This window comes from Balaenoptera ricei, chromosome 4 (assembly GCF_028023285.1).
Source record: "Balaenoptera ricei isolate mBalRic1 chromosome 4, mBalRic1.hap2, whole genome shotgun sequence".
Classification (NCBI taxonomy): domain Eukaryota; kingdom Metazoa; phylum Chordata; class Mammalia; order Artiodactyla; family Balaenopteridae; genus Balaenoptera; species Balaenoptera ricei.
Window position 1 is genome coordinate 94,368,536 of NC_082642.1, and position 25,667 is coordinate 94,394,202.

Sequence of the window (25,667 nt, forward strand, 5' to 3'; positions counted from 1 at the left end):
TCCTGTCCTAGTTCCCTTTCTGGAACCAAGCATGGACTGCCCTATGAAATGGGAAGCCTTTGGTGGTGTGTAGAGAAAGGCTGGATTTATTCTTATATCACATACAAAATTATGAAATAGCTCAAGATAATTTAAATGAGTCAAAGTAGGCAGCTACTGCATGGTGAGGTAAAATTGTTCTTAATATTTGATGTGATTTAGAATGACTGGGGAGATATCTTGTTAGAAACACAGATGCACAGGCTTTATTCCACACGTGCTAAATCAAAATTTGCATAGATGTGTTCTGGTTATCTGTATTTTTAACTTTCTCTAACTTTTTCTAACTTTTAACTTGCCCTAAAAAGTTTTAACTTGCTTTGATCTTTCTAAAGCAGACCAAAATTTGAGAACCATTGGTTTGGAGGAAGGAACTTCAACCCAAAGTCAGACCTTTGACCTAATGTCAGTTTGTCTGTGAACTTGCAGCATGACTGTCATCATCATCCCCTTTCACCTCTACTCCCCAGACCTGTGCTCTTCCTCCGAATCCTTTCTCTTTGGAAATGGCTGCACCATCTACTAGTTCCCCAACCCAGAAATACAGGAATAATTATTAATTCCTTCCTTTCCTTCACTCCTACGTCTAATAACCCTCCAATCTGACTGATTACACTTCATAGCCATTGAATCTGCTAACTTTTCTCTCTCCTCACTGTTGGCTGCCTTATTTCAAACCACTATTATTTTTGGCCTTAATTATTTTAAAAAGCCTCCAAATTTTTCTCCCTACTTTTAGTCTTAATTCCTCAAAACTAATTGCCATACTGCAACCAGAATATTAGCTTTAATAAACAAATTTGTTAAACCTTTTCAATGACTTGCTATTGCCCTGGGGATAAATGCCAGATTCCTTAAGGAGCTTACAAGGTGTTCCAAGCTCTGTTCTTGACTAACTCTCCAGCATCACCCCTTCACTCTCTCCACTTCCCAACTCAGCACTTTGTTGGAAGTTGCCTGAACTTTGGGGCTGTCGCATGCCTCTGCTCTGTCAAGAATATCATTACCTTTTCCATCTCCAGCCATCCATTCCTATGGATAACTCCTATTCATCCTTCACAACCTTTTTCTAACTACCCCTTCCCTTTTGTTCCATCAACCCAGGTGCCCCTCTCACATGTCTCCCCAGCACCGGCACAGACATATAACAGCATTTTCCAGAGTATTGTGGTTGTCTGTTTACTTATCTCTCCCTCCACACTAGCAGGTAAGGACTTGTATCTTGTTTATGATTGTGTTCCTAGAGCCCAGCCAAGTACCAGGCATATGAAAAACTCTAAGTATTTGTTGAATAACATTTATTATTATTTATTTTTAAAGCTTACTATGTTCCAGGCACTGTGCTCAGTGCTTTATATGAATTCTTTCTTAATTCTCATAGCAGTGCTTCAAGGTAGTAGATTAAGTAAAATGGCCAAAGTTATATAAGTGAGCAAAATGCAACTTAAATAGTTCAGAGCTTATACTCTGAACCTCTATATTGTAATGAATGGGTTTTAGTTTTCTTATTTCTAAAATAAGGAGGAGAAACCAATTAAATCCCTAAGATGCCTTTTAACATTTTGTGACCACATTTACTTATCCAAGGCTAGATAGGCTTTTATATTTATTTTGTTTCTAGGTTCTGCTTACTGCTATGATCAAAGACAAATGCCCAATTCTAACCTACAGGATATGTATTTATTTTGTATGGCTCTTAATCACAATTAAGATTTCTTTAAAAAAAGTTCGTTAACTCCCCGAATTGTATGCAAAATTTTTGTGTGTACATACATATTCCCCACCCTGGAGGAAGATTTTTATAATCTTTCAGAGGATTCTCCATAGGCAAAACAAACAATAAAACACACAAAACAACCATTGATATGTATGATCTCCACATTCTTCGCACATCCCGTTTTTTCTTATTTTTTTCTGTGTATATCTGGAACCACACTAGAACTTGGTAGCATCACAATGATGAACATATATTCCAAACATGTTCTAGGGCAGGCATATTTATTGTCTGGCTCAATAATATTTTAGCTTTTAGACATCTTTCTAATTTTTTCTCTTTTTACAACTGTGTCCGATGTTTATTCATAAATGTGCCTGACCTACCTGTAGATTATCACACATCTCTTGGCTGTATGTTAACCGCTGAATTTCAGTAGGAGAGACAAGGTATAATGCCTGTCCTTCATTGGTAAAACAAAACGTCCGTGCTATCCTCATGTCTGTCAGTGGCAAATAATTAACATCCAACATTGGGCGAAGACTAGGTAGGCTGAATGGAAAAAAACAAATCCACATTTCATATTCAAGTTGTTAGAAGCTTTTAATTTCTTTGTATAAAATGTGCAGATCCTTACATAAAACAATACTTTTTATACCACTATTTTATGGTTGTTTCTTTATCCTCTTGAATTCTCAATGGTAGTAAACTAGACTTTCACATAAAGTCATATTCACAAAAAAGTATGGGCACAGTTCTATCTTAATCCACACAGATACTTAGCAAATGTCCTTGAAGGATGGATTAAATGCAGTGGCCAGCAATTTCAAAATGCTTTTTGGAGCATTTCACAGGTTCCTACAGTACAGTTATAATCTTTGATTATGGCAGAAACACCACAGCTAGAAAGTGGCTGCCTGCATACTTGGTCTATTGTCTCTTTTTAAGGCAGAACTCCTGGGTCTGAGGAGGTTATACACTGATGAAGTGGGTCTAGTTCACTGTGCCTGGGAATGGAGTGGCTTTGCTCCCCATTCCTTTACTTCCTCTATACACAGAAAGTGAAAATCACCTATGACTTAAGGCACCTGCACTGAAGACATGATTAATAAACAAGCATGGCTGGGGGCTGTAACAGAATTAGTTACAAATAATAGATCAGAATTTGCACATCCAAGCTAATACCACATCTCAAGTGTCTTACTGATTGGCTCTATGCTTATCCTAATGTTGTAGTCAAATGATTTTGCTTACATATTTATAAAAATGTACTTTTGGATACTGTCACTAGAGCCAGATTTACAAACTACTAAAGAAAACCAATCTCAATGTTTTTAAAGCACATCTTCTAATGCCAAAAAGAGAAAAATAAACTTGTAGATAAATCTCAAGCTTTGAAATCATTCTACTGATTGTAGTGTGCACAATGATTTTAAATTAACCCAGATCATAAAACCAGCACCTTGAAAAAAAAGTACTTATTTCTCTTATCAAAGTAGTTTGTAATTACAACTTAAGCCCTAGAATCTTACCATATAAAATGGGACCTGAAATGTGTGCTATAGGAATAAGTTTTTCATGAGGTCCTAGCGCCGTGCTGTCCAATATGGTAGCCACTAGTCACGTGTGGCTATTGAGCAGTTGATACATGGCTTGTCTGATTTAAGATATTCTGTAAGTGTAAATTATATACTGAATTTCAAAGATTTAGTATGAAAAAAGTATATTAAAAATACATGTGATGGCGTTTGAAGTAACAAAGATCCTTAGGATATGAGTCCAAAACAAACCCAGTTAAACAGACTTCCATTCATTCAGATTAATGGGTTGTGGTGGGGAAGAGGTTCCTATGGACTTTCCTGATAAGTTGTGTTGTCTATGTAGCATAATAAAAGTAAGCCAACAAAATACAACAGGTGTAATCACTTTTGGTAGGAAAAGGAAAAGAGTAAGTCAATTGCTAAGGGCTAGGAAACAAGCACTCTTAAAGATGAAAAAAAATAGTTTTTTTCTGTGCAAGGACATTTTTATAAGGAAATAGTGTCAAGTAACTAAAGATGGTTCCCACTAAAAATGGCTCTCTCAGCCCAGTTTGAGAACTTTATACATAGATAAGCCTCTTGCATCTCTCTCTACTCTTTTCTAGGTCTGGGTACATTGGCACATAAGCAATCATACCTACCTAGCAACTATCTGAAAACTAGGACTTGAGGAGATTGGGCTTAGTGTAGTTAAGTTCTGCATTGGAAGTACGGAGTCCTAACCATTGAACCGCCAGGAAAGTCCTGTAGTTAAGTTCTGATAGGGTCTGGAAAGAGCTGGGAATGCTTAGCAAGGTCAGGAACATGCCAATTTGTAGACTCCAGTTACTGAAGCCACATGTTTCCTAGCCACACCTTACACATTACTAAAATCATGTCAAAATCACTTCCTTTTCAAATATTTTTGAGATCCTCATGAACACATAAAGAGTTTCCACTAGGACATAATATTAAAGTAGTCATTATCATGTAAAACAGCTTTTACAAAGGGCAGAGACAGATCATTTTATCTTTCCTATTGCTATGACTCCTGTTGCTTTTTAAACTCTTGCTTTTCATTTCTCAAGAAATTCCCCTCCTCATAAATGTAGATGTAGCATGTATTCATTTAAGTAGAAATTAATTTTCAGATATAGCATTTAAGAAAAGAAGACATACTAATATTTTGCAAAAACAGAGTAAGTAGTCACTATCAAGCTAAAAACTCAATTGTGAAATAACATTTTTGAGTGACTAAACGTGAGCTTAGGGGAGTATACACACATTTTTTTTTTTTCCTTCTAAACTAAGGCATGTCTAGGAGTTAAGTCGTTATTTTCAAACAAGACTGGAATGGCCTTCTTCAGAAATCTCTAAAAAGAGCTTGAGAAAGAGAAACCAGATAAAGAGAGAAAGAGTAAGACATATGTAAGAGAATGAGCAGGCCATAAATGATTGTTTTTATGTTTTCAAAACTTTCTCCTTCATTAACTACTTCTTGGCTTACAAATCTACTCATGTCTCCCCTATTAAAGAAAATATAACAATAAAAACACTCTCAAACACCCAGTTTTGCTCTCGAACTACTTTCCTGTCTCTCATCTCTCTTTTTACCAAAATTTTCCCAAAGAATACTGTCTCAGGGGTTGGCAAACTTTTTTTTAAAGAGCCAGATAGTAAATATTTTAGGCCTCTGGTGCAACTACTTGACTCTGCCCTGTTGTGCACAAGCCCCTCCGGGCAGTATGTAAGCAAATGGGTGTGGTTGTGTTCCCTGAACCTTTGTTTATGGCCATTGAAAATTTGAATTTCATATACTTTTCACATATCATGAAATATTCTTCTCTGATTTTTTTCAACAATTTGAAAATGTAAAAACCATTCTTAGCTTGCAAGCTGTACAATATCAGATTGGGGGGAGGGCAGGGTAGATATGGCCTGGGGCTGTAGTCTGTCAACCCCTGATCTATGCCACTGCCTCTCTTCTTGCCCCCTTGAAATTTAGTCTTACCTCCACCGTGCTCCTAAGATTTGCTTTCTCAAAGATCACTAATATCTAGGTGCCAGATCTAGGGTTTTTTCTTGTACCCAAACTCTTTGACCTTTCTGCTCTGACTGCCTCTTGACCATCGTTTTGGTAGTCTTCTGTCCTTTGTTTTGATACTCTGCTGTTGTTTTCATTTCATGAAGTTCTGCTACTCTGATCCTTTTCCTAGCTCTCTGATGACTTCTCAATCTCCTTTGCTGGAGTTTCTTTTTTCTCCACTATCTAAATGTAGACATATGCACCCCTCCCCCCCAATTTTTGTCCTAAGACCAGTCTATTTCTCCTCTTTTTTTATACTGTCTTCTTTGACGATTTCATTCACTGCTACAACTTTCACTAGTGCATTTACATAAATGATTTCCAGAGCTGTATCTTCCACCCCTATTTTTTTAAGAGTCCAGACCTTAAATTGCTGGCTAAACTTCTGCAGGCTGGCATATAAGCACCTCACATTCCAAGCATTCATTCTCAATTCATTCCCAAACTTCTCATTATCAGTCTTTCTAAATTCTGACTTTCTTATCTGCTAATGACCTCACTATTATCCAAGTTCATGATAAAACTTTTTAACCTTTAAGTTCTCTTCTAACCCTGAGATTTAAAGACCTCCATTACCTTTCACAACCAATTGGTTTTACATTCAGCAAATTTCCCTCAATTATCCCTCACATCTGTTTCCACCTAGCCTTCAATATAGTTACGACTTCAGTTCAAAAGCCCAACCAAGCTCTCCCTCCATGTATATTTCTTAATGCATAGCTAGAGCAGGTTAAAATAAAGTGATGACTTTTAGTATACTGTTCAGTGTTGATCTCACTTTTTCCTAGACTTGCAACCTCAGGAAAATTTGTTAACATATGTAAAATGGAGGATGCAAATAACACTTTATTTTCCTATGTCCTAGAGAAGTTATAAGGATAAAATTAAATTCTGTATGGAAAATTCTTGTGTGTACTATGAAACATAGTAAAGGTAACAGTTCATTTCTTTCCTTGTAGTTTATTCATCTTCATATATCCTGTGCCTAGCATGGCATCTGGGAGATAACATGTGCTCAATAAATGTTGAATGAATGTGTGAATGACTGGAGAATCACTCTTTCCTTAGATTCCTTGATGTCAATTAACATATTTCATTCACAATGCAAAGCATTTTTAGCAAAAACAAAAAACAAACAAAAACAAATAAAAACTCAGTCTCCTCAAAGTTTTGAGCAATAAAACATTCACAAATATAATGAAACAATGATCTCAGTTTGCTTCTTGATAACATCTTGCACATTACACATATACTTTTCATAATTGTACCTTGTTTGCACTGTTATGATTACCAGATAATTTATAAAGAAGGCAAGTACCTCATTATCATGATATGCCCATTGGCACAAAAGCATGCCAAGCAGGCACTGTTACACATGACCACCACATCTGCTTGTAGTATAAAAGATGTCTCGGTGATGTTATGAACATAGAGGCAAGTCTGAGAAGGCAGTGAGAAGACTTTGGCTTGTTTTTCTGAGCAGATTATTGTATACTGATGATCTCCTATTTCTTGGGATGGAGAGGGGCAGTTCATGACCAGCTTTCTTCTCCAAGATTTCTCATTTTCATCTATGTTGTTTGGATCCCTCCAGACTTCATATGGTGGTTGCATTAATCTGCCAGTTCGGTCCATACAGGAGAATGTTAGGACAGCTCCTTTCAATGAGAGGAATGTACCTATAAAAACAATTTCATATCACTGGCACATGAAATTCTTTCTAAAACAGCTGCTATTCATCTATGGGTGATAAATGTTTTATATTATGATAATTCATATCTATAGTGTCATAATGTTGCAGTATTATACATAAATCAGTAGATTTGTGAGTTCACCAGTTGCAATAACTTGGAATCATAAAAGGTAGGGTCTAAAAGGAGTCTAAGACATCAACTTGTCAAATCCTCTCATTATATTAATGAGAAAACAGAGACCCAGAAAGATGATGAGACTTGGGCCAGGTCACATAGCAAGTTAGTGGCTGAGCCTGGACTAGAACTCAGGCTTCCTAATTCCTAATCCAGTATCCTTTCATTATACTATATAGTATTCATTAAAATACTTTTTTAAAGAGCAAATTTTAGAAAATTTATACTTTTAATTTATTGAATAACCAGCTGAAAAAAAAATGCCAACTGATTCCACTTCTTTATTTTACAGACTCATTCACTAGAAAATGCTATTTTTCTTCTTCTGAAGATGAACACTCAGGATATTTCATGAAATTTAAATATCTAGAGTTCATGCTAGCAATTTTGATTGTATTAAAAAAAATCCAAACTAGCTTTGGTGTTTAGGCAGGCTTATGCATCTTTTATACAGAAAAATGGTTTACTCACCTGGAATCTCCAAGGTTGAATATCCATGCCAGATTATTACCTATGGGTGATTTTTACCAGTCCCAGAGACAAGATACTATGAAGCTTAGGAAGTAACTTGGGGTAGACTGACCTTTGGACATTTCCAGATTCTCCCCTAAAGCAGCCTTTTCTTTCCTTTCTCCTTTGACATCATGTAGAGAGAGTAAGGAAGTTATCCCAGGCTGATATACCTCAGGAGTGTACATGTACCAGAGACTTAGGAAGGGTGTTATAAAAATACATTCCATTTAGAAAGTACTTTATATTTAAAATTAAAAATAACATGTTTAGATGATGTAACATGATTTTTTAAAAAAAGCTCTAAGTCCAAAATATAGCCTCTACTATTTCAGAAATACACATTACAAAGGAAGCTTAAATTTAAGGACTTCTATAATAAGATATTAACAGTTCGGTCTACAGTAAATAATTCACCAGACAATTAATGAGGATTTTCCTCCTCAAAGAGGTCTTACTGGCTAGAAGTGTACCTTACTCCAGCTTTCCAAATTACCAGTCTTCCCCACTAAAATCTTAATTCATTCAATCAACAAATATTTATTGAGGGTTTACTATGTGTTCTAGGCTCTGTTTTAGGCACAGGGGAATAAAATAGTGAATAAAAGAGATAAAAATCCCTACCTTCACAGAACTTACTTTCTATGATAGAGACAGACAATATATACGATAAGTATATATATGAGATTAGATGGCAATAAGTACTAAGGAAAAAATAAAGCAGAAAAGGGGATAGAAATTCTTGGAAAAGGGTGTGATTAAATTTTAAATAGAGTAGAAGATGTTAAGGACTAAGGTTTGTTCATTTCCCCTCCCCAAATTCATACATTAAAGCCCTCCCCCACTCCCCCAGTGTGGATGTATTGTTATTTGGAGATGGGCCCTCTATGGGAATATTTAAGGTTAAAGGAGGTCATAAGGGTAGGGCCCTGATCTGATAGAATTGGTGTCCTTATAAGAAGAGACACCCAGAGACCTAGCTCTTTCTTTCTCTCTCTCCCTCTCTCTCTCTCTCTCCCCCACCTCCCCTCCCCTCCCCCACACATAGGAAAGGTCACATGAGTACACAGTGAGAAGGCAGCTGTCTGCAACTCAGGGAGAGAGCTCTCACCGGATACCAACACTGCTGGTATGTTGATTTGAGACTTCCAGTCTCCAGAACTGTGAGAAAATAAAATTCTGTTGTTGAAGTCACCCAGTTTGTGGTATTTTGTTAAGGCAGCCTGAGCAGATTTATACAGAAGAGGAGGCTTCTTTGCATTGTACTGTGGAATTAAGGCTCAGGAAACCAGCACAAAATATTCTGGCTACTGTGATTATCCTTTATCTCTGATCCAAGAGTCTCATGTCTTCTATCAGCATCCATGAAACTGGCAACTTAAATTTATTAGCTTGCAAGTAAAGTAAAATCTCAAACTATTCACAGATCTTGACCTTCTAGAGTAGTTACGGGCAGACTTTTAGGAGATGAGATCAGAGATAATACGGAGCTAAGTCATATAGGTTCTTGTAGGACACAGTAAAGACTTAGACTTTTACTTGGTATGAGATGGGAAGATTTTGAGAATAGAGTAATGTAATCTAATTTCCATTTGACAGGATCACTCTTCGTGCTGGGTATATCCTAAAGGGAGTCAAGGTTGGAAGAAAGGAGAGCAGTTAAAAGGTTAGTACAGTAATTCAGGTGAGAAATGGATGGAGGCTTGCTCAAACCAGGTGGTAATAGTATAAAGGGTGAGAAATGGTCAGAATCTGAGTATATTACAAAGGTCAAGCCAACAGAATATGCTAATAAGTTGGAGTTAGCATGTGAAAGAGATACAGTGGTCAAGATTGATTCTAATGCTTTTGACCTGAGAAACTGGAAGGATGGAATTGCCATTAATAGATATGGGAAAGACTGTGGGAGAAAGGAAAGGAATATTAGGAACTCAGTTTGGGACATAAGTTTGAGATACTTATTAGACATCCAAGTGTATGTCATATCCCTGTAACTGGATACCTATGTTAGGAATTTGGGGATAGGCCAGACTATAAATATAAATATATGACCCATTAGATTACAAAAGGCATTTAAGGTAATGAGGCTGGCTGATTTCATATAGGGCTTGAATATAAATAGAAAACAGAAAAGGTTCAAGGAGTCTGTCTTTGAGCATGCCGGTGTTTTAAGTCCAGTGAAATGTAGAGGAGCGAGCAAAGGGGACTGAAAAAGAATGACTACAAAGGTGGAAGAAAACTAGGTAAATAAAGTATCCTGGAATCTAAGCGAAAAGTGCAATGTTATAAGGTAGGGAAAATGGTAAACTGCAATATGTTGCTGATGTGTCAGGTAAGATGTGACTTGAGAATTGACCATTGGATTTAGCAGTGAGGTCAGTGATGACCTATATAGAGCTTTTTGTTGATTGGTGTGGGAGAAAGTTTGATTAGAATGCACTCAAGAGAGAATGGGAGAATAAAACTGGAAATAGTGAATATAACATAACTATTTCAAGGAATTTTGCTCTAAATAAAAAGAAATGAAATGGGGCATTGTAGGAGAATAGATTCAAGGAGGGTTTTTCTCTTTTAATGGGAGAAATAACAGCATGTTTGTATGCTGATCTAGTAAAAAGATGAATATTTATTATAATTATATAAAGGAAACAGGAAAAATTGCTGGATTGACTTTCTTGTGTAGGTGAAAGGGAGTAGAATCTAGTGTACAACTGGAGACATTCACCAAGTCAGGAGCTTACACAGTTTAGTCACAACAGGAGAAAAGGTAGAGACCATGGAGATACAGACAGGTTGGTAGACATGGTGGTGGCAGCTGCTGAAGTTCTTATCTGATCGTTTCAGTTTTCTCAGTGAAAGAGGACACGTGGTCATTAGCTGAGATTGAAAACAGTGGAGGAGGTATTGGAGCTCTGAGGAGAGTGGAGAAAATATGTAATTATTGTTCAAGAGGGTGGACAGAGGACTACCCAGCAGCACAGGAACCCACTTGAGGTTAATGATGATTTATTTCAAAATGAGACTTTTTAGTCTGGTTATATATTCTCCAGCCATATTCAGCTACACAGATACAGAAATAAAGTAGGTAGAATTAAATTTAACCAGGATTGTGATTAACCATATTATGTATGTGTGATGTTATGATTTATGATAAATATCTATTTGGTCTTTATCCCTGTTTCTGGCACAGTGCTCTAAAATCCTTGGAATTTCCTGACAAGAGCAACACAGGTGTCTTTCATTTTGTTAATGAGGTGATTTGGGGGCCTCACCTAAGGATAGGGGCTTCTTGCCAGAGGAACCAACCAGGTGATTAGAGGGTTAGCACTTTCAGCCCCACCCCCCTACTTCTGGGGTGAAGAAAGAAGCAGGAGATTGAATTCAATCACCAATGGGCAATGGTTTAATTAATCACACCTGTGTAAGGAAACCTCCATTAAAAACCCAAAAGGCGGGGGTTTGGAGAGCTTCCGGGTTGAGCAGGTAGAGCTGTGGGAGAGAGCTCTTGGAGAAGGCATGGGAACTCCACGTCCCATCCTACATTCCTTGCCCTAGGCATCGCTTCCATCGGATGTTCAGCTATATCCTTTCATAGGAAACTGCTAAACAGTAAGTAAACAGTTTTTCTGAGTTTTGTGAACTGCTGTAGCAAATTAATTGAACCCGAGGAGGAGGTTGTGGAAACCTCAGGTCAGAAGAACAGGTGACTTGGGATTGGCATCTGAAAGAGGGGGAGGGGACAGTCTCATTGGACTGAGAACTTACCCTGTGGGATCTGACACTATCTCCATGTAGATAGTGTCCGAATTGAGTTAAATTGTGGAACACCCGGCTGGTGTCTCAGAGACTTGCTTGTTTGTGGAGAAAACCTCCACTCATCTGGTGTCAGAAGTGTTGTGAGTGTGGTAGTCATGTGAAAGTAAAGGAAACGCACAGGAGAAACATGGAAGGAGGAAGGACTGGCTTTTTCCCTATACAGGAGGATAGAACATTGTTTTTTCCATCCCAGCATGCAAAATTGCATTTGTACTATTATCACCTGCGGCTTGTTTAAAAACAAATTCTCAGACTCCACCCCAGACCTACTGAATTAGAAACTCTGAGAATGGTTGTAACAAACCCTCCAAGTGATTCTGATACAGACTAAAGTGATGGCTACTGGGATGGATAATCTTTAGGTGTTTTTTCACTCTAAAATTCAGTGATTTAGTGCTTTAGTTCAAATTTCCGTATCATTGATGAGAATTTGTTGTCAAGACAACCAAGATAAGTTAATGGGAAATTAAATTAAAAAAGAGAAGTGGGCTTTTCTTTGTTGAGAGATTTTTGATTACTGATTAAATCTCCTTATTAGTTACAGGTCTGTTGAGACTTTCTATTTCTTTATGATTCAGTCTTAGTCGGCTGTATGTTTCTAGGAGTTTATCCATTTCTTCTAGGTTATCCTACTATATTAAGAACTGTATATCTAGATCGTTGGATTTTTCCCAAAGAAGTGCATTCTTTTAATCTCTTCATAAAAGAAGGGAGTCTGGCAAGAGTTTGAATTCATGACAGTAGCATGTGACAAAAGGGTACATAAAATTTCATTTGTTTTTTGATAGTACCTGTAGAGAATTTTACTTTGCTTTTTTAATTCAATGAATTTAAAATATCTAAAAATCTTAATAGCTTCCCACGTGTTTAGCTATTAAGGGCTTAGACAGATTCCATGCTTTACTCAGCAGTTTCAAGTGACAGTATATGTACTTTGGGGAAAATAGAATTGCTACAAACACATTCAATACAACTAGTAATAAGAACTGTAAACAACTAATAGAGCTGCTACCTATAAGTGGAGAGTGTGTATGTTTGTTTTCCTGTATTAAGCTGTGATTATACTTCAGTCAAAAACAATCATTATGCTTGAACTATATTCTTATTTATTAGTTTTTAAGATGTAATGCATGAATTTCACAAATATGTTTGAAATATACACATCTTATATGGAAAGGCCCTAACTAAATACTTGCATAGAGTGAAATTTCTCATCAAGGTTTAGACTTAAGATTAAAAACTACATCCTTCTCATTTGATCTCCAGACAAAACCTGTTAACTAGTTTCATATTATATCTGTGAGATAGCACATTCACTCATCTATACATTTGCATAAGTTAATTGTTCTTCATCAGAGAGCTGGATTTTAAAGGAATTAAATACTAGCAAGTAAGTCTGACATAGGGAGTGGGCTGGGAAAAGTCTAGAGTAGAGGGTAAGTCTAGGAGATATTTGTGTCAGCAGGCAAAGGACAACAAGAATACTGTAAGAAAAAGAATAAAGGCAAGAAGATCATCTCTGATATACTTTTGCATATGAAAACAAATATATCTAAGCTTAGGTGATATGTAAACAAATATATCTAAGCTTAGATAATATGTAAACAGATATATCTAAGCTTAGATAATATGTAATAAAAAACTGAATTAGTAAGTTAAAATCATATCCTTAGTATACAAAAAGGAACATCTAGAGAAAATGAGGTAAGTCCATCTACACAAATCTTTATCTCTTACATTTTTAATTTTTCTTTATCAGCCCTTCTTTAAGTGAGGCACGTGTTCATGGGTTTTAAGTTTGTGAAACTAAAATATTTTAACCACAATCAAGTTAAACTCCTTTCTCTTTCCACTGTAATTTTCTTCCAGTTAAGTGACATTGTAGTGAATAGGCATTTCAGGAATCTGGACAAGGGAAATTAAGATGCGGGTACATCTAGAATTTAGTAGACTTATGTACGTGATTCACGATCACTACCATGTCTAGGTTATTGAAAGCCTTCTAGGTATAGGAATGGCTCCCAGGAAAACTCCCACCACCCTGATGCAACTCAGCATTAATCTGACATGGAAGTGCAGGGCTGAAGATCGTATTACAAATTGTATATTATGTCAATATTAGAAATATATAGATAATGTAGAAGAAACAAGATTTGAAATTTGAAATGTCTGGATCCAAGAGCTAGTCTGTAGAAAATTCTTCCAAATCTTACAGCTCCCAAGAAACTTGATACAGGTTTTCCAGAATTTTGGCAACAAACATAAAAGTTCATATGATATCCACCAATGATAGATGATTGACAGGTAGCAAAGAGAAAAGGGAAGTGAGGAAATAAGACTGGCTGGACCAGAGAGCTGGTGCTGGGAAGTAGCAGGAAATCAGATTAGAAAGGTAGAACAAAGCTGAGCTTATAGAGATCACTGATTTCCAAGATTTTCAAGAAATTGCTTCTATGGGTAAGTGAAAGGTATCAGAGAATATGGTGTATAGAAATTAGGTGATGAAGACAATATTGTAATAAGACCAGTACAGAGGCAGTAAGTAAAAGGGATCAGAAAAGAAACGGAAGTGATGGAAGTTATATAGGTAGTATCATGGCACTATTAACAGAAATGGGGAGAAGAGCAAGAAGAAATAGTTCGGGGGTAAAGAGAATGAATTTATTATGGAATATCTTTAGTTTAATCATGAGTTTAAACCTCTAGTTTGATCATGAAGCATGAAATAATTTTTTTTACAAAGCAGTGATAGGCACTTCATGTGGCAGGATTGGTAATTACAGAATAATTTGTAGCTGGTAGCACAAAGCAGTACGTAGAAATGAAATACAATTTAAAGTGAGTCTCAAAAAATTAGAGGGGTAGGAAACTTTTGGAGGTTATAAATATGTTTATGGCATAGATTTTGGTCATGGTTTCATGGATGTATACTTGTCTCCAAACTCATCAAGGTGTTTACGTTAAATAGTACAGCTTTTTATATGTCAATCATACTTCAATAAAGTGGCTTTAAAATTAAAATCTCAGCAAATTTCTCAAAGAATTACTGTTGGAGAGTAAAATTCCTAGGGGCAGAAGTGTGGAGGGGGAGATGGGACAGAGAAGGGGGAATGTTTGCTGGTGGCAGAATTTTCATTTATCTTCCTCTGTATTTGGATGTTTTTACAATTAGAAAATTTAAGCACCAGCATTTGAGAGAAAAAAGCATACCACGTCACAATTTTTTTTTTTGTACAAACAAAAAACCCACAGATCTAGGAAGTCTTTTCCAGCTCCTTAACATGGTTTTAAGGCCCTCTAATCTTTCCCTGCCTGCTTTTCCAGCCTCAACTAGCACCATTCTATCTCTAGGCTTTGGCTGTGCCATGCTCTTTTTACCTCTAGGTTTTTACTCATGCTGCTTTAAATTACTCTTAAACATCAGTACTGTGCACAGCTCCCTTCCAAACCGGTCCCACTTCAGATGGCTGCTGTGTTAGAGAGGTCTTCCCCAAACCCCCCCTCCTATGCTGCGCAGTATTCTTTACTTCCCTTATTGTAATTTTCTGTTTACTTTTGTTCTTCCCTACAAATAATCTGGGAATAAAGATCATTCTGTGTCCTGATCACCACTGTATCCCCAGTGACTAATTAATTAGTATGAGCTTGGGAAATGTATGTTGAATGAATGGATGAATAAATTTCGAAATAGACTGTATTCAACTTTGAGGAAATTGCTAGACTCAGATAAATTTTGCTAGGCCAACTGATAAAAGGTAATTTAACAATGTTTTGACGGGAAAAATGCCTTCAGAGCCTGAGAACATGTCACCCACTTTAGCACTGGCAACAGAAGAGGGAAATGCCTCTGATTCCAAACCTTTAAAAAATGGTTCCCATAATCTAGAGCAGTACCAATAGGGCAGGGACTAGTGGAACAGTGGAGACTAGTGGAGAGTAGATACTGGAAAGAAGGTGAAGAAGGAGTCAGGAAGTGAGATGTGAGGAAGAGGGGACAAGTTTTCTACTTTAAATTTGAATTGGCTTTCTGTCATCTCTATATTTTCTTTTCTTTTTCTTTCTTTTTTTAATTCTATCAGACTATTCCACTTGCAAACCTTTCTTGTTGTAGTATGTATTGATTGATTGATTGCTGCGTTGGGTCTTAGTTGTGGCACCCGGGATCTTGTTGCAGTGCGCGGGCGTGCTGGCTTCTCTCTCTAGTTGTGGTGCACAGGCTCCAGAGCACGTGGGCTCTCTAGTTGTGGCACTCAGGCTCTCTAGTTGTGGCACATGGGCTCAGTAGTTGCGGCGCGCAGGCTTAGTTGCCCGCAGCACGTGGGATCTTAGTTCCCCGCAGCACGTGGGATCTTAGTTCCCCAACCAGGGATCGAACCGGTGTCCCCTGCATTGCAAGACGGATTCTTAACCACTGGACCACCAGGGAAGTCCCTCTATATTTTTTTATGAAACTCCACCTTCCTTTTTTCTTTTTATTGTCATAAATTATGGCTTCCAATTAGGCTATTTCTCTTTCAGTGGTTAATTATAAAACAGATCTGAACCTAGACTCATAGCTTCCTCCCTTATAGGTACTGCTTAATAGACAATTTTTTAGAGCAATCTTAGGTTTACAGAAAATTGAGCAGATAGTACAGAGAGTTCCCATATGCCCCCTTCGTCCTTTCCTCTGTTATTAACATCTTGTATTAGTGTGGTACATTCGTTACAACTGATGAAGTGATACTGATATATTAACTAACATCTTGAAAGAATGGAATACGGACAGAGAAACTTGGAGAAGATAGCTTCTCATTATCTCTCTTTAAATGGATAAGGAAAGAGTGCGCAAATATTTATGAACCAGATGCCAGAATATTAAGTTAAATCTATACTTATTTAGTATTTTGCCATCATTTTAAGTCTAAGTCTATCTGCTAAGAATGTTGAAGAACTTTCTTATAGTACTGAGAGATCCATTAAATTAGTTCCAGACACTTATTTCTATGCTTGTGGCATAGAAAACCACATTCGTTAGAAAATCTCTTATTAGAAAACTGTCTTAAACTTACAGTTGTAAACTTGGGTATACAGGAGTTTGATTTTTACCTTTAAATTTGTGAAGAATACATGGCACATATTAGGAATCCAATCTGTATAAAAATTTATTGAGTTAAATAATGGATTGAATTAATACTTAAAAATTCATTTTGACCTTACTGATCTGGTTCTCTCTCAACCAGTATAAGAGAATTATACATATTTCCTTAAAATTAGAACTATAATAAAAGATATTTTCTTATTGTGAAATATGTTTACAATTAAAATATAGTGATCCTAACAGATTAACTTTTAAAATACGGTGTATGTTATGGGCTGCATTTTGTCCCCCCCGACGCCAAATTCATATGTTGAAGGCCTAAACTCCATTGCCTCAGAATGTGACCATATTTGAGACAGAGCCTTTAAAGAGGTGATTAAGTTAAAATGAGGCTGATAGGGTGGGCCCTCATCCAAACCGTCAAATGCCTTTCTAAGAAGAGATTAAGAGAAACACGGGGAGACACCAGGGGTACAAGCACACAGAGGGACAGCCACGTGAGAATATGGTGAGGGGGTGGCCAACTGCAAGCCAAGTAGAGAAGCCTCAGAAGAAACCAGCCCTGCCAACACCTTAATCTTGGGCCTCCAGCCTCCAGAAGTGTGAGAAAATAAACTTCTGTTTTTTAAGCCATACACACACAAAATATGTTTATCTTAATTTGCCTCACTAGTAGAGAGCTGACTGTTCTACCTACAGTAAATTACAATCCATCTATATGAATTTAGCAGACCAGTTAACAAAGAAAACACAACTCTATCTAACCTACCATGCCATATATGTGTTCTTTTAACATAAAATCCCTTATCCTATATATATATATATATATATATATTTTTTTTTTTTTTTTTTTTTTTTTTTTTTTTTAAAGGACTGGCAAGGGTTGACTGGCACCTTAACAAAGCTGAAAGCAAGCAGCACTTCTCTTTTTTTTTTTTTTTTAATTAATTAATTTTTTTTGGCTGTGTTGGGTCTTCGTTTCTGTGCGAGGGCTTTCTCTAGTTGTGGTAAGCGGGGGCCACTCTTCATCGCGGTGCGCGGGCCTCTCACTATTGCAGCCTCTCCTGTTGCAGAGCACAGGCTCCAGACGCGCAGGCTCAGTAGCTGTGGCTAACGGGCCTAGTTGCTCCGCGGCACGTGGGATCCTCCCAGACCAGGGCTCGAACCTGTGTCCCCTGCATTAGCAGGCAGATTCTCAACCACTGCGCCACCAGGGAAGCCCCCTTATCCTATATATTAATAAAATTATTTTTACTTAAGAAATGTTTTTCAGATAACTTTTACTCTTTTCTATATATGAAAAAACTATTGATAAGAATAAATTTAAAAATACTCAAATGAATAACAGAAGGAATCACACATCTCTTCTTCAAAAGGAAAAAGACAAGTCAAGTAGGAAGAGAATACAACATATACTTTAGCAACAATACTCATAACGTGGGTCAAATTCTCTAGGTACTAGGATAAAAAGGGAAGAAATTGTGTGGCATGGCTTCAAAACAAGATGGGCAGGTTATCAAAGAATTCAGAAAGCCACCTCAAGTCAGACTGCTTCCAACTTAATCATCTGAGTTCTTTAAGGATGATGTAAAACACTCATAGGCTCTGATCTGGCATGGAACTTTGCAGAAATGCTTCAATTCATTAAAAATTTTAAACTTTCGCTTTAAGGCTTTCCTAAATGCTTTTCAGAAACTTATTTCCCAAGGCATTGTTTAGGTTGGGAGTTCCACAATTTATTACCATAGAAATGGTTGACTATTTCACCCTGCAAGTAAGCTGCAATACTTGGGATAGTATATGATTTATAAAATTCTCAATAGTTCCTATTATATAGAATACTTAAATCTTTGCTCCAGATCAATACAAATTAAATGTTTTAAAATACCATATATTTAAATTTGAAAAAGTAGCAATGAAGGAATAAATAAAAACTCTTACCACTTGGCAATACCATGACTGGCTCTGTAAATCTTTGTTCATCTTCTGAAGGTAGGTTTAGGGAGATGATTAACACCATTCCCAGACTAGTTCCAACAAACAAACAAGGGGAGATAGTAGAGTCATTTTTCCGAACAAAGGACTCCATGAAGTATAGTGCTGTAATCGCTTCTTTAGAATCTTTGTCAATACTGGAGATGCTAGAGCTTCTAGAGCGATTATAGGAATTTTCTCGACTTTCTATGGAAAGTTAAAAACCAAAAATTTAGTTTTAGTGTGTTTCCAGAACAAGTAAAGTCAGACTTAGTACGTGAAAACCAAAATTATGGGGGGGGGGGGAGTAGAATTTGATTCGTTGTTAACTGATCTGGAAGGCAGTTTATCCAGTTCACCAGCTTATTTTGAAGACGAAGAGACAAATCCTGAAGTGTAAATCATAAACTTAGGCAGAGCTGGGACTAGACCTTGAGTCTCCAGAGTTCCAGTCCACTGTGTTTTTCTCTCTACCTCACCTCACAAGTTAGTTGAAATTCTCTAATGTAGAAAAAAAAGATGTTTAGTCTAAATAGTTAAGGTTACAAGAACTTCTGGTGCAGTTAATTATGCTTCCGTCCTATCTCTCAATTGTTGGAAGTACTTCTAATGATTTCTTGACAATTCCCACTTACAACATTGTGGCTACTTACCTGAAGGGTCACAAATGTTCTGTGGTAAATACATTCCTCTAATTTTGTTATATTTGGAGTAATTAAAATTGTAAAAATTGAACTATTTATATTTACACCAAGACAAAAGAGCAAATGTTATCTCCCTGAACTAGTTACAAGCTGCCTACCTTGAATCCAAATACAGTCTTGGCTTTGCCTAGGGCCAAATACAGAGTTGTAGACAATGCCACCCCACCCATAATCTTTCTGAAAGGGCTTCAGCCCACTTAAAGGAAACAAGGTGGTTTCAGGTTCTCCTGCTCATCATCTCTTACACATGTGTACACTCCAACAAGCAGAAACTCACCACCTCAGGTAAATATTAGGAAGGTTGTATTGTTCATATAATCACTCCAGAGTACAAGTTCCTCATATTCCTCTTTCTACTGCCTTCCCTCTCCTTTCATTTTTGATAGATATAAGTGTGACTCATTTTTATAAAAAGAGATAATAATATAATATATAAATAAAATAATATACAATAAAACCAAATATAAGTTCCTCAGACTATCCCTTTTTCTACAAACCAAAATATAGTATTCCTAATTTCCCCCTTGTATCCCTCAGCAAGTTTATAAAAATAATTGTTTGTAATAGAATTTAGATCTGAGAGGGAGCTTGGATATAATCTATGTATTTTACAGATTTGGAGACAGAGACATAGAGTTAAGTAATTTTCCCAGAATCAACAAGTTAGAGGCAGAAATGTCTAAAACTCAAAATTCCCAATTCAATCCAGTGATTAAAAGTACTACTTCCTTTATAACCTTTATATTTTGCTTCCATTATAACATTCCTAGCTAATGTTTCTAGGTTGCTATTCATAGACACCTGTGAGAGAAGATCATGTGGACCAAATTTAGTATGGCATAGTGTTAAAGGAAAAACCTAAAAATTTTCTTTTTTTACTTGGCCAAGCCGCATGGCATGTGGGATCTTAGTTCCCCGACCAGGGATTGAACCCACGCTCCCTCCAGTGGAAGTGCAGAGGCTTAACCACTGGACCACCAGGGAAGTCCCTAAAAATTTTATTTTAAAAATTTGAAGAATAATATACATCATTACTATCAAGTTTTTTGAGGGGTGGTAATGGTGAATTACTTTATAGCATAGAATTACCATAGCACATTCCTAAGATTATTTTTTCCTATTTCTAGTCCCAAAGCTTTTTATCAGCAAGACAATAGCAGCAGTTACAGGACTCCCTTTTGTGTGTGTGTGTGTGTGTGTGTGTGTGTGTGTGTGTGTGTGTGTGTCTTAATTTTAGGCCTTCTGGCTCTTGTACTTTACTCCCTGCCCCTAACAGTAATTCCGTAAGTAAGCAAATAATCCTCCCTTTTTCAAACATATGAAGATGAGATTGCAAACTTTAGAATTTAATGTCTTCCCTTTTTCTTGGTCACATTCACTTAACAGTTGAGGAAACTAAGGTTATAAGACATTAAATAACTACCTACAGATAGAGACACTAAGAGGCTTACCATTGAGATGGAAAGAAATTGGGAGTGCAGAGAACAGATTAAGGCATAGGTCTCATTTTGTACAGAGGAGGTGAAAGCCTACCCATAAACAGCCATTCTGGTTTTAGAGATGAAAGAGGTGTAGTGAGGAATGGATTTGGAGTCATGGCCACAGCTTGACCAGGTTCTCAGTTGCTCATTGTCTAGTTGACCATAGTTTTTCAGATCTTTCACACCTGACCACCATCCCTTATCCTCCAGCTCTTGTTACTGTGGTATGTCAAATTTTAATTGTATCCACAAAAATTTGTATGCTTAACCTACCTTCTGTTGTAACTGGCAAAGAAATCTCCATGCAAGCAGCTGACTGTGCTTTTCGAAATGGTGGTCTTCCAGGAGCCCAGCGATTTACTTTTGAAACATCAGCACTGGAAAGACGTTTTCCAGAACTGCAACTCTGGGAAGTTGGACTTGTGCAGTGTCCATTTACATGATCTGTACCAAGAGGAAGAAGGCAGCATAAATATCATAATTAAATCTTAATATAAAGGAATCTAAGTGTGTAGATTAATAAATGAAGAGTGAGAATTCCTTTTTTCAAAACATATAAAGATGGCTAAGTCCTTGCTATTTTAGTATTTAGTCCCAATTTCAATTTTGCCAAAGTATTTAGCCAAATTTTTCATGATATTTATTAAATATAAGATTTGTTTTTAAAATCTGACTAGTTAACATAGTTTAAAATTTATTCTATGTCCTCATTATGTATTCTGCCATTTAATAGCAATACAAAATAGGTTATAGTATTAGACTTTCTTTTGCATAATTTAAATATATACCTGTTTATATAAATTTTGGAAGAACTTCAAGTGCTTAGAGTTTAAAATATAGAATGGAAGCATTTTACTGTGAAGTTGAGAATGGTACATAAGAATATTGACTCTACAGCCAGACTGCCTGGGCTCAAATCCCAGTTCTACTACCTACTATTGTACAAATTATTGAAGACTTCACATTTTAGTTTCTTCTGTAAATTGGGACTATTATTATCTAGCTCAGGGATTTTTTGTGATAACACATGTCACATGCCAGAATATTTCCTGGTATGTGGTAAACTCTGAACAAAAATTAATTATTACTGTCATTCTTGTTCCAGAGTATTAAAACTGCTCAGGTCTAAGACAAAATAGTACTGTTTATTTAGAGCCTGTGAGTTTAGCTCAGTTCTGGTATAATTTAAAAACTTGGAAATAATTGCACTAAAATGTTCTTAATGCTAACACACAGTATTTGAAACATAATCTCATAGTTCTACAATATTCAGAATGCATTTTAAAATGTGCTTCTTTGGTTACTCAAAGGACAATAAATAGAGAAGAATCATGTTTACTGTCCACATTGGACATGGGGAACTGGCACTCAGTGTCCACTCCATTATAGCCTTTCTGTATTGAACAATTTGAAAACTTAAAATTATACATTCCCTGGATCCCCTTGCAGCTAGTGCAAAGATGAGAATTAGGTTTCAGTATTTAAATGCTCTAGTGTGTTTTACTATTTTTTAAAAATGAGTTAGCATTTATTGAATACTTAAATGCTAGGTATTTTATACACATTACTCATTTAATCTTCACAACAGCTATGCAAGGTAGGTGCTTTATTATCCTGATTTTTGCAGATGAGGAAAATGAAGGTCAGAAAAAAGGGTTCAGAAAATCATCTAATATTACATATATTACATAAGTAGTATTCATGGAGGCAGGATTCTAATCCAGATTTTTCTCACTTAGTGTCTGTATGCTTAAAAACTAGGCCACAGGGTCAGCTAAAATATTTGGTAAGGAGTAGCAATTTTGATGGCATATTTAGTAGGGTTTAGGAGTAGCTTGTATAATGTACATTGAGATCCAAGCTCTTTGGGACCAGTCATCTTCCATGTTAACATAGATCTCTGAAATCAGATTTCCTGAATGGAAAGGCACAAATGTCACACGATGAGTTAGCCATGGGGAAGCAGAAGTCAAGAGCTCTAGCCCTCCTTCATTAACAAATCTAGTCTTATAAATAGGAAGAACACTGAGGGCAATAGCTGCCACTAACAAAGACTTAGAGTTACTACTTTGGGGGTACAAATTGCCCCCCTCTGGGCATACCAGTTAGGAAAAGTTGCCCCTTCCACAGGTGTGAAGCCTTGTTCTAGGGCTTATCCAGAATAATGTGGGATGGATTACAGTCCTCTTCACGCCCTCTTATCTAGGTACAAAAGTATATAGCAGAGCTCTGAGAACAGTAAAATTTGTTCACTTAGCCAGGACTCTGGACTTGCTAAGCCAAGGTCGCTGCCTATCTATTACCATCTTTTGGTGGCTGTTTCATGTGAATATTGTTTCATTTGAGCTCATAATAGGGCAATATCAATTATTAGATTACTCAATATGCTGGTCTTTTTTTCCCCCTACCCACTGTATGGCCACATTTTCCCCAGCTTCTCATGATTGACTCATGAGGTCTGGCTGACATTACTATACATGGGTAGCCCAGAGTTTTTGGCCATATTCTTCTGTTTTCACTAGGGCTGATTGACTTAAAGGATTTTTTTGTTGTTGTTGCTAAAAATTTTTAAATATATGGAAGTTAATTTGCTTTAATTTTTTTTTAACCACAGTAAATATTCAAGATAGATATGAATAGATACAAAACACTTATGAAGAAATTTGGTTATAGCCCAGACACAGTCATTCTGGAAATTTATGATAAAGAAATAATGCTAAATACAAAAGAGAAACAAAAACCTCTATTGATAAAATTATTCAGTATAGTTTAAGTTATAGATAAAAATTGGAAACCAGCTCTCCTTTACAATTCAGCATAAACTTTTAGGTACATTGTGGTATATATCACATAATAGAGTATTATAATCTTTAAAAATGTTTCTGAAATGCTTGTTGAAACTTATAAAATATCTATGATGTGTATCACTTAGCTCTTGTTGCATAAAAACCACTCCAAATGTTAATAATGTAAAATAACAATCATTTTATTATGCTTACAGATTCTGTGGGCAAGGACTTAGACTAAGGCAAGGTGGGGATATTATATCCATGATGTCTGTGGCATTAGTCAGTAATGCTTGAATGGCTGAGGGCTTGGAATCTTTTGGAGGCTTCTTTACTCACATGGCCTGGGCTAGAATGATGCAAAGGTTGAGCTCAGTTGGGACTGTCAATGGTGGCTTCTTTAGAAGGCTTGGGCTTCCTCATAGCATGGTGGCCTTTTTTACATAGTGGCTCAGGGCTTCAAAATGTCTGGCAAGTGATTTTGAAAATGGGATGGAAGCAATATTTATGCTGCTTTGGTGTTATTGCAATGGAGATTTTACTTTATTTTGTTTTGTTTTTGAAAGCAACATTCCAGTGTCCAGTCACAAGCTTTCTGTATGTCAAGAGGCAGTTGTAGTAGAATGCTGATCTTATAACAATGTGCTCTTCAGTTCAACAATTGATTGGCAGCAGTCTTCTGATTCTGTTTCTAACAGTAGCAAAGTTGTCTGCTTCCCTGGTATGTCTGTTTGGTGGCCTTATTCTGAAAATCATACCTGTAGGCCAAGCTTAGAGTTTACGTCTCCATCTTTCAATGACTTGATAAGCACCTAGTTTCTTGTATTAAGTCACTTTCTGCATAATATAAATGGAATGGTTTGTTTCCTACAACTGCTTCCTGATTACAATGATGTTTTATCTCAGCTGTAGTGCTCTATGCCATTTAGAGAAAATTCAACATTCTAAAAAATTCAACCTTAAAACAATAAGCAGATTAAAGCAAATGGGAAATTGTTATTCTTTATTTTACAGAAAGATTCCCAAATCTAAAAAAATTACAAGTTTCTTTAAATTAGCTGATTCTCTTGTATCTTTAAATCAGTATTTGATTTAGTGTATATATTATACAGAGCAAGGTACAATAGTGATTTACTGAAAAATGGCTTATTGACTCCAGTTGAAATTATTTTTAACGTAGTCCTTGCCAAAGCTTTATAGAAGTATGTAAATGAAGATTTAATTTAATACTTGGTACACTAGTCTTGTTAAACTTTTTAATATACCATACGATTCCTAGAAAATGAAAATTAGTATTATGCCTATGCCACAGAGGGTGATTCTATGGTGAAATAAATGTTGAACATAATACTAAATCAAAATAAGTATTGGATTTTAAAATTCATGAAAACAAATGAAATAAAAAGACTTTGCTTTGAACTATATAAAATGTAGCCAGTATCAAACAGTTAGTTAAAATATATGAAAACCCACATAACTTTACCCTTGCTTACTTTTATAGTTAAGAGGTAACTCTTCTTTCCCTCCCTCCCTTATTATTATTTTTTGATTTGAATTTTATTTTATTTATTTTTATATACAGCAGGTTCTTATTAGTTATCTATTTTATACATATTAGTGTATATATGTCAATCCCAATCTCCCAACTCATCACACCACCACCCCAATACCTCTGCCCATTTTTTAAATCAGATTTTTTGATTTTTGTTACTGAGTTGTATGACCTCTTTATATAGTTTGAATATTATCCCTTATAAGATATATGATTTGCAAATATTTTCTCCCATTCTGTAGGGTGACTTTTCATTTGTTGATGGTTTCATTTGTTGTGCAGAAGCTTTTTTAGTTTGATGTAGTTTATTTTTGCTTTTGTTGCCTTTGCTTTTAGTGTCAAATCCAAAAAAAATAATGCTAAGACTGATGTCAAAGAGCATATTGCCTATGTTTTCTTCCAGAAGTTTTAAGGTTTCAGGTCTTACGTTCAAGTCTTTAATCCACTGTGAGTTGCTTTTCTGTATGGTGTAAAACAGAGGTTAAGTTTCATTCTTTTGCATGTGGCTGTCCAGTTTTCCCAGCACCAGAATATTTT

General features: G+C 36.2%; 1 protein-coding gene across 2 annotated transcripts in view; it reads right to left on the bottom strand.

The window, feature by feature from the left end:
- Positions 1-25,667, bottom strand: part of STXBP5L (syntaxin binding protein 5L) — a 381,827-nt gene that overhangs the window by 3,057 nt on the left and 353,103 nt on the right. For both annotated transcript variants that reach the window (XM_059922136.1, XM_059922135.1), the window contains 4 exons: positions 21,066-21,236; positions 18,575-18,814; positions 6,678-7,038; positions 2,140-2,305 (listed from right to left, as the gene is read on the bottom strand). In XM_059922136.1, coding sequence (XP_059778119.1) covers positions 2,140-2,305; positions 6,678-7,038; positions 18,575-18,814; positions 21,066-21,236 — 938 coding nt within the window. The remainder of the gene's footprint in view (positions 1-2,139; positions 2,306-6,677; positions 7,039-18,574; positions 18,815-21,065; positions 21,237-25,667) is intronic.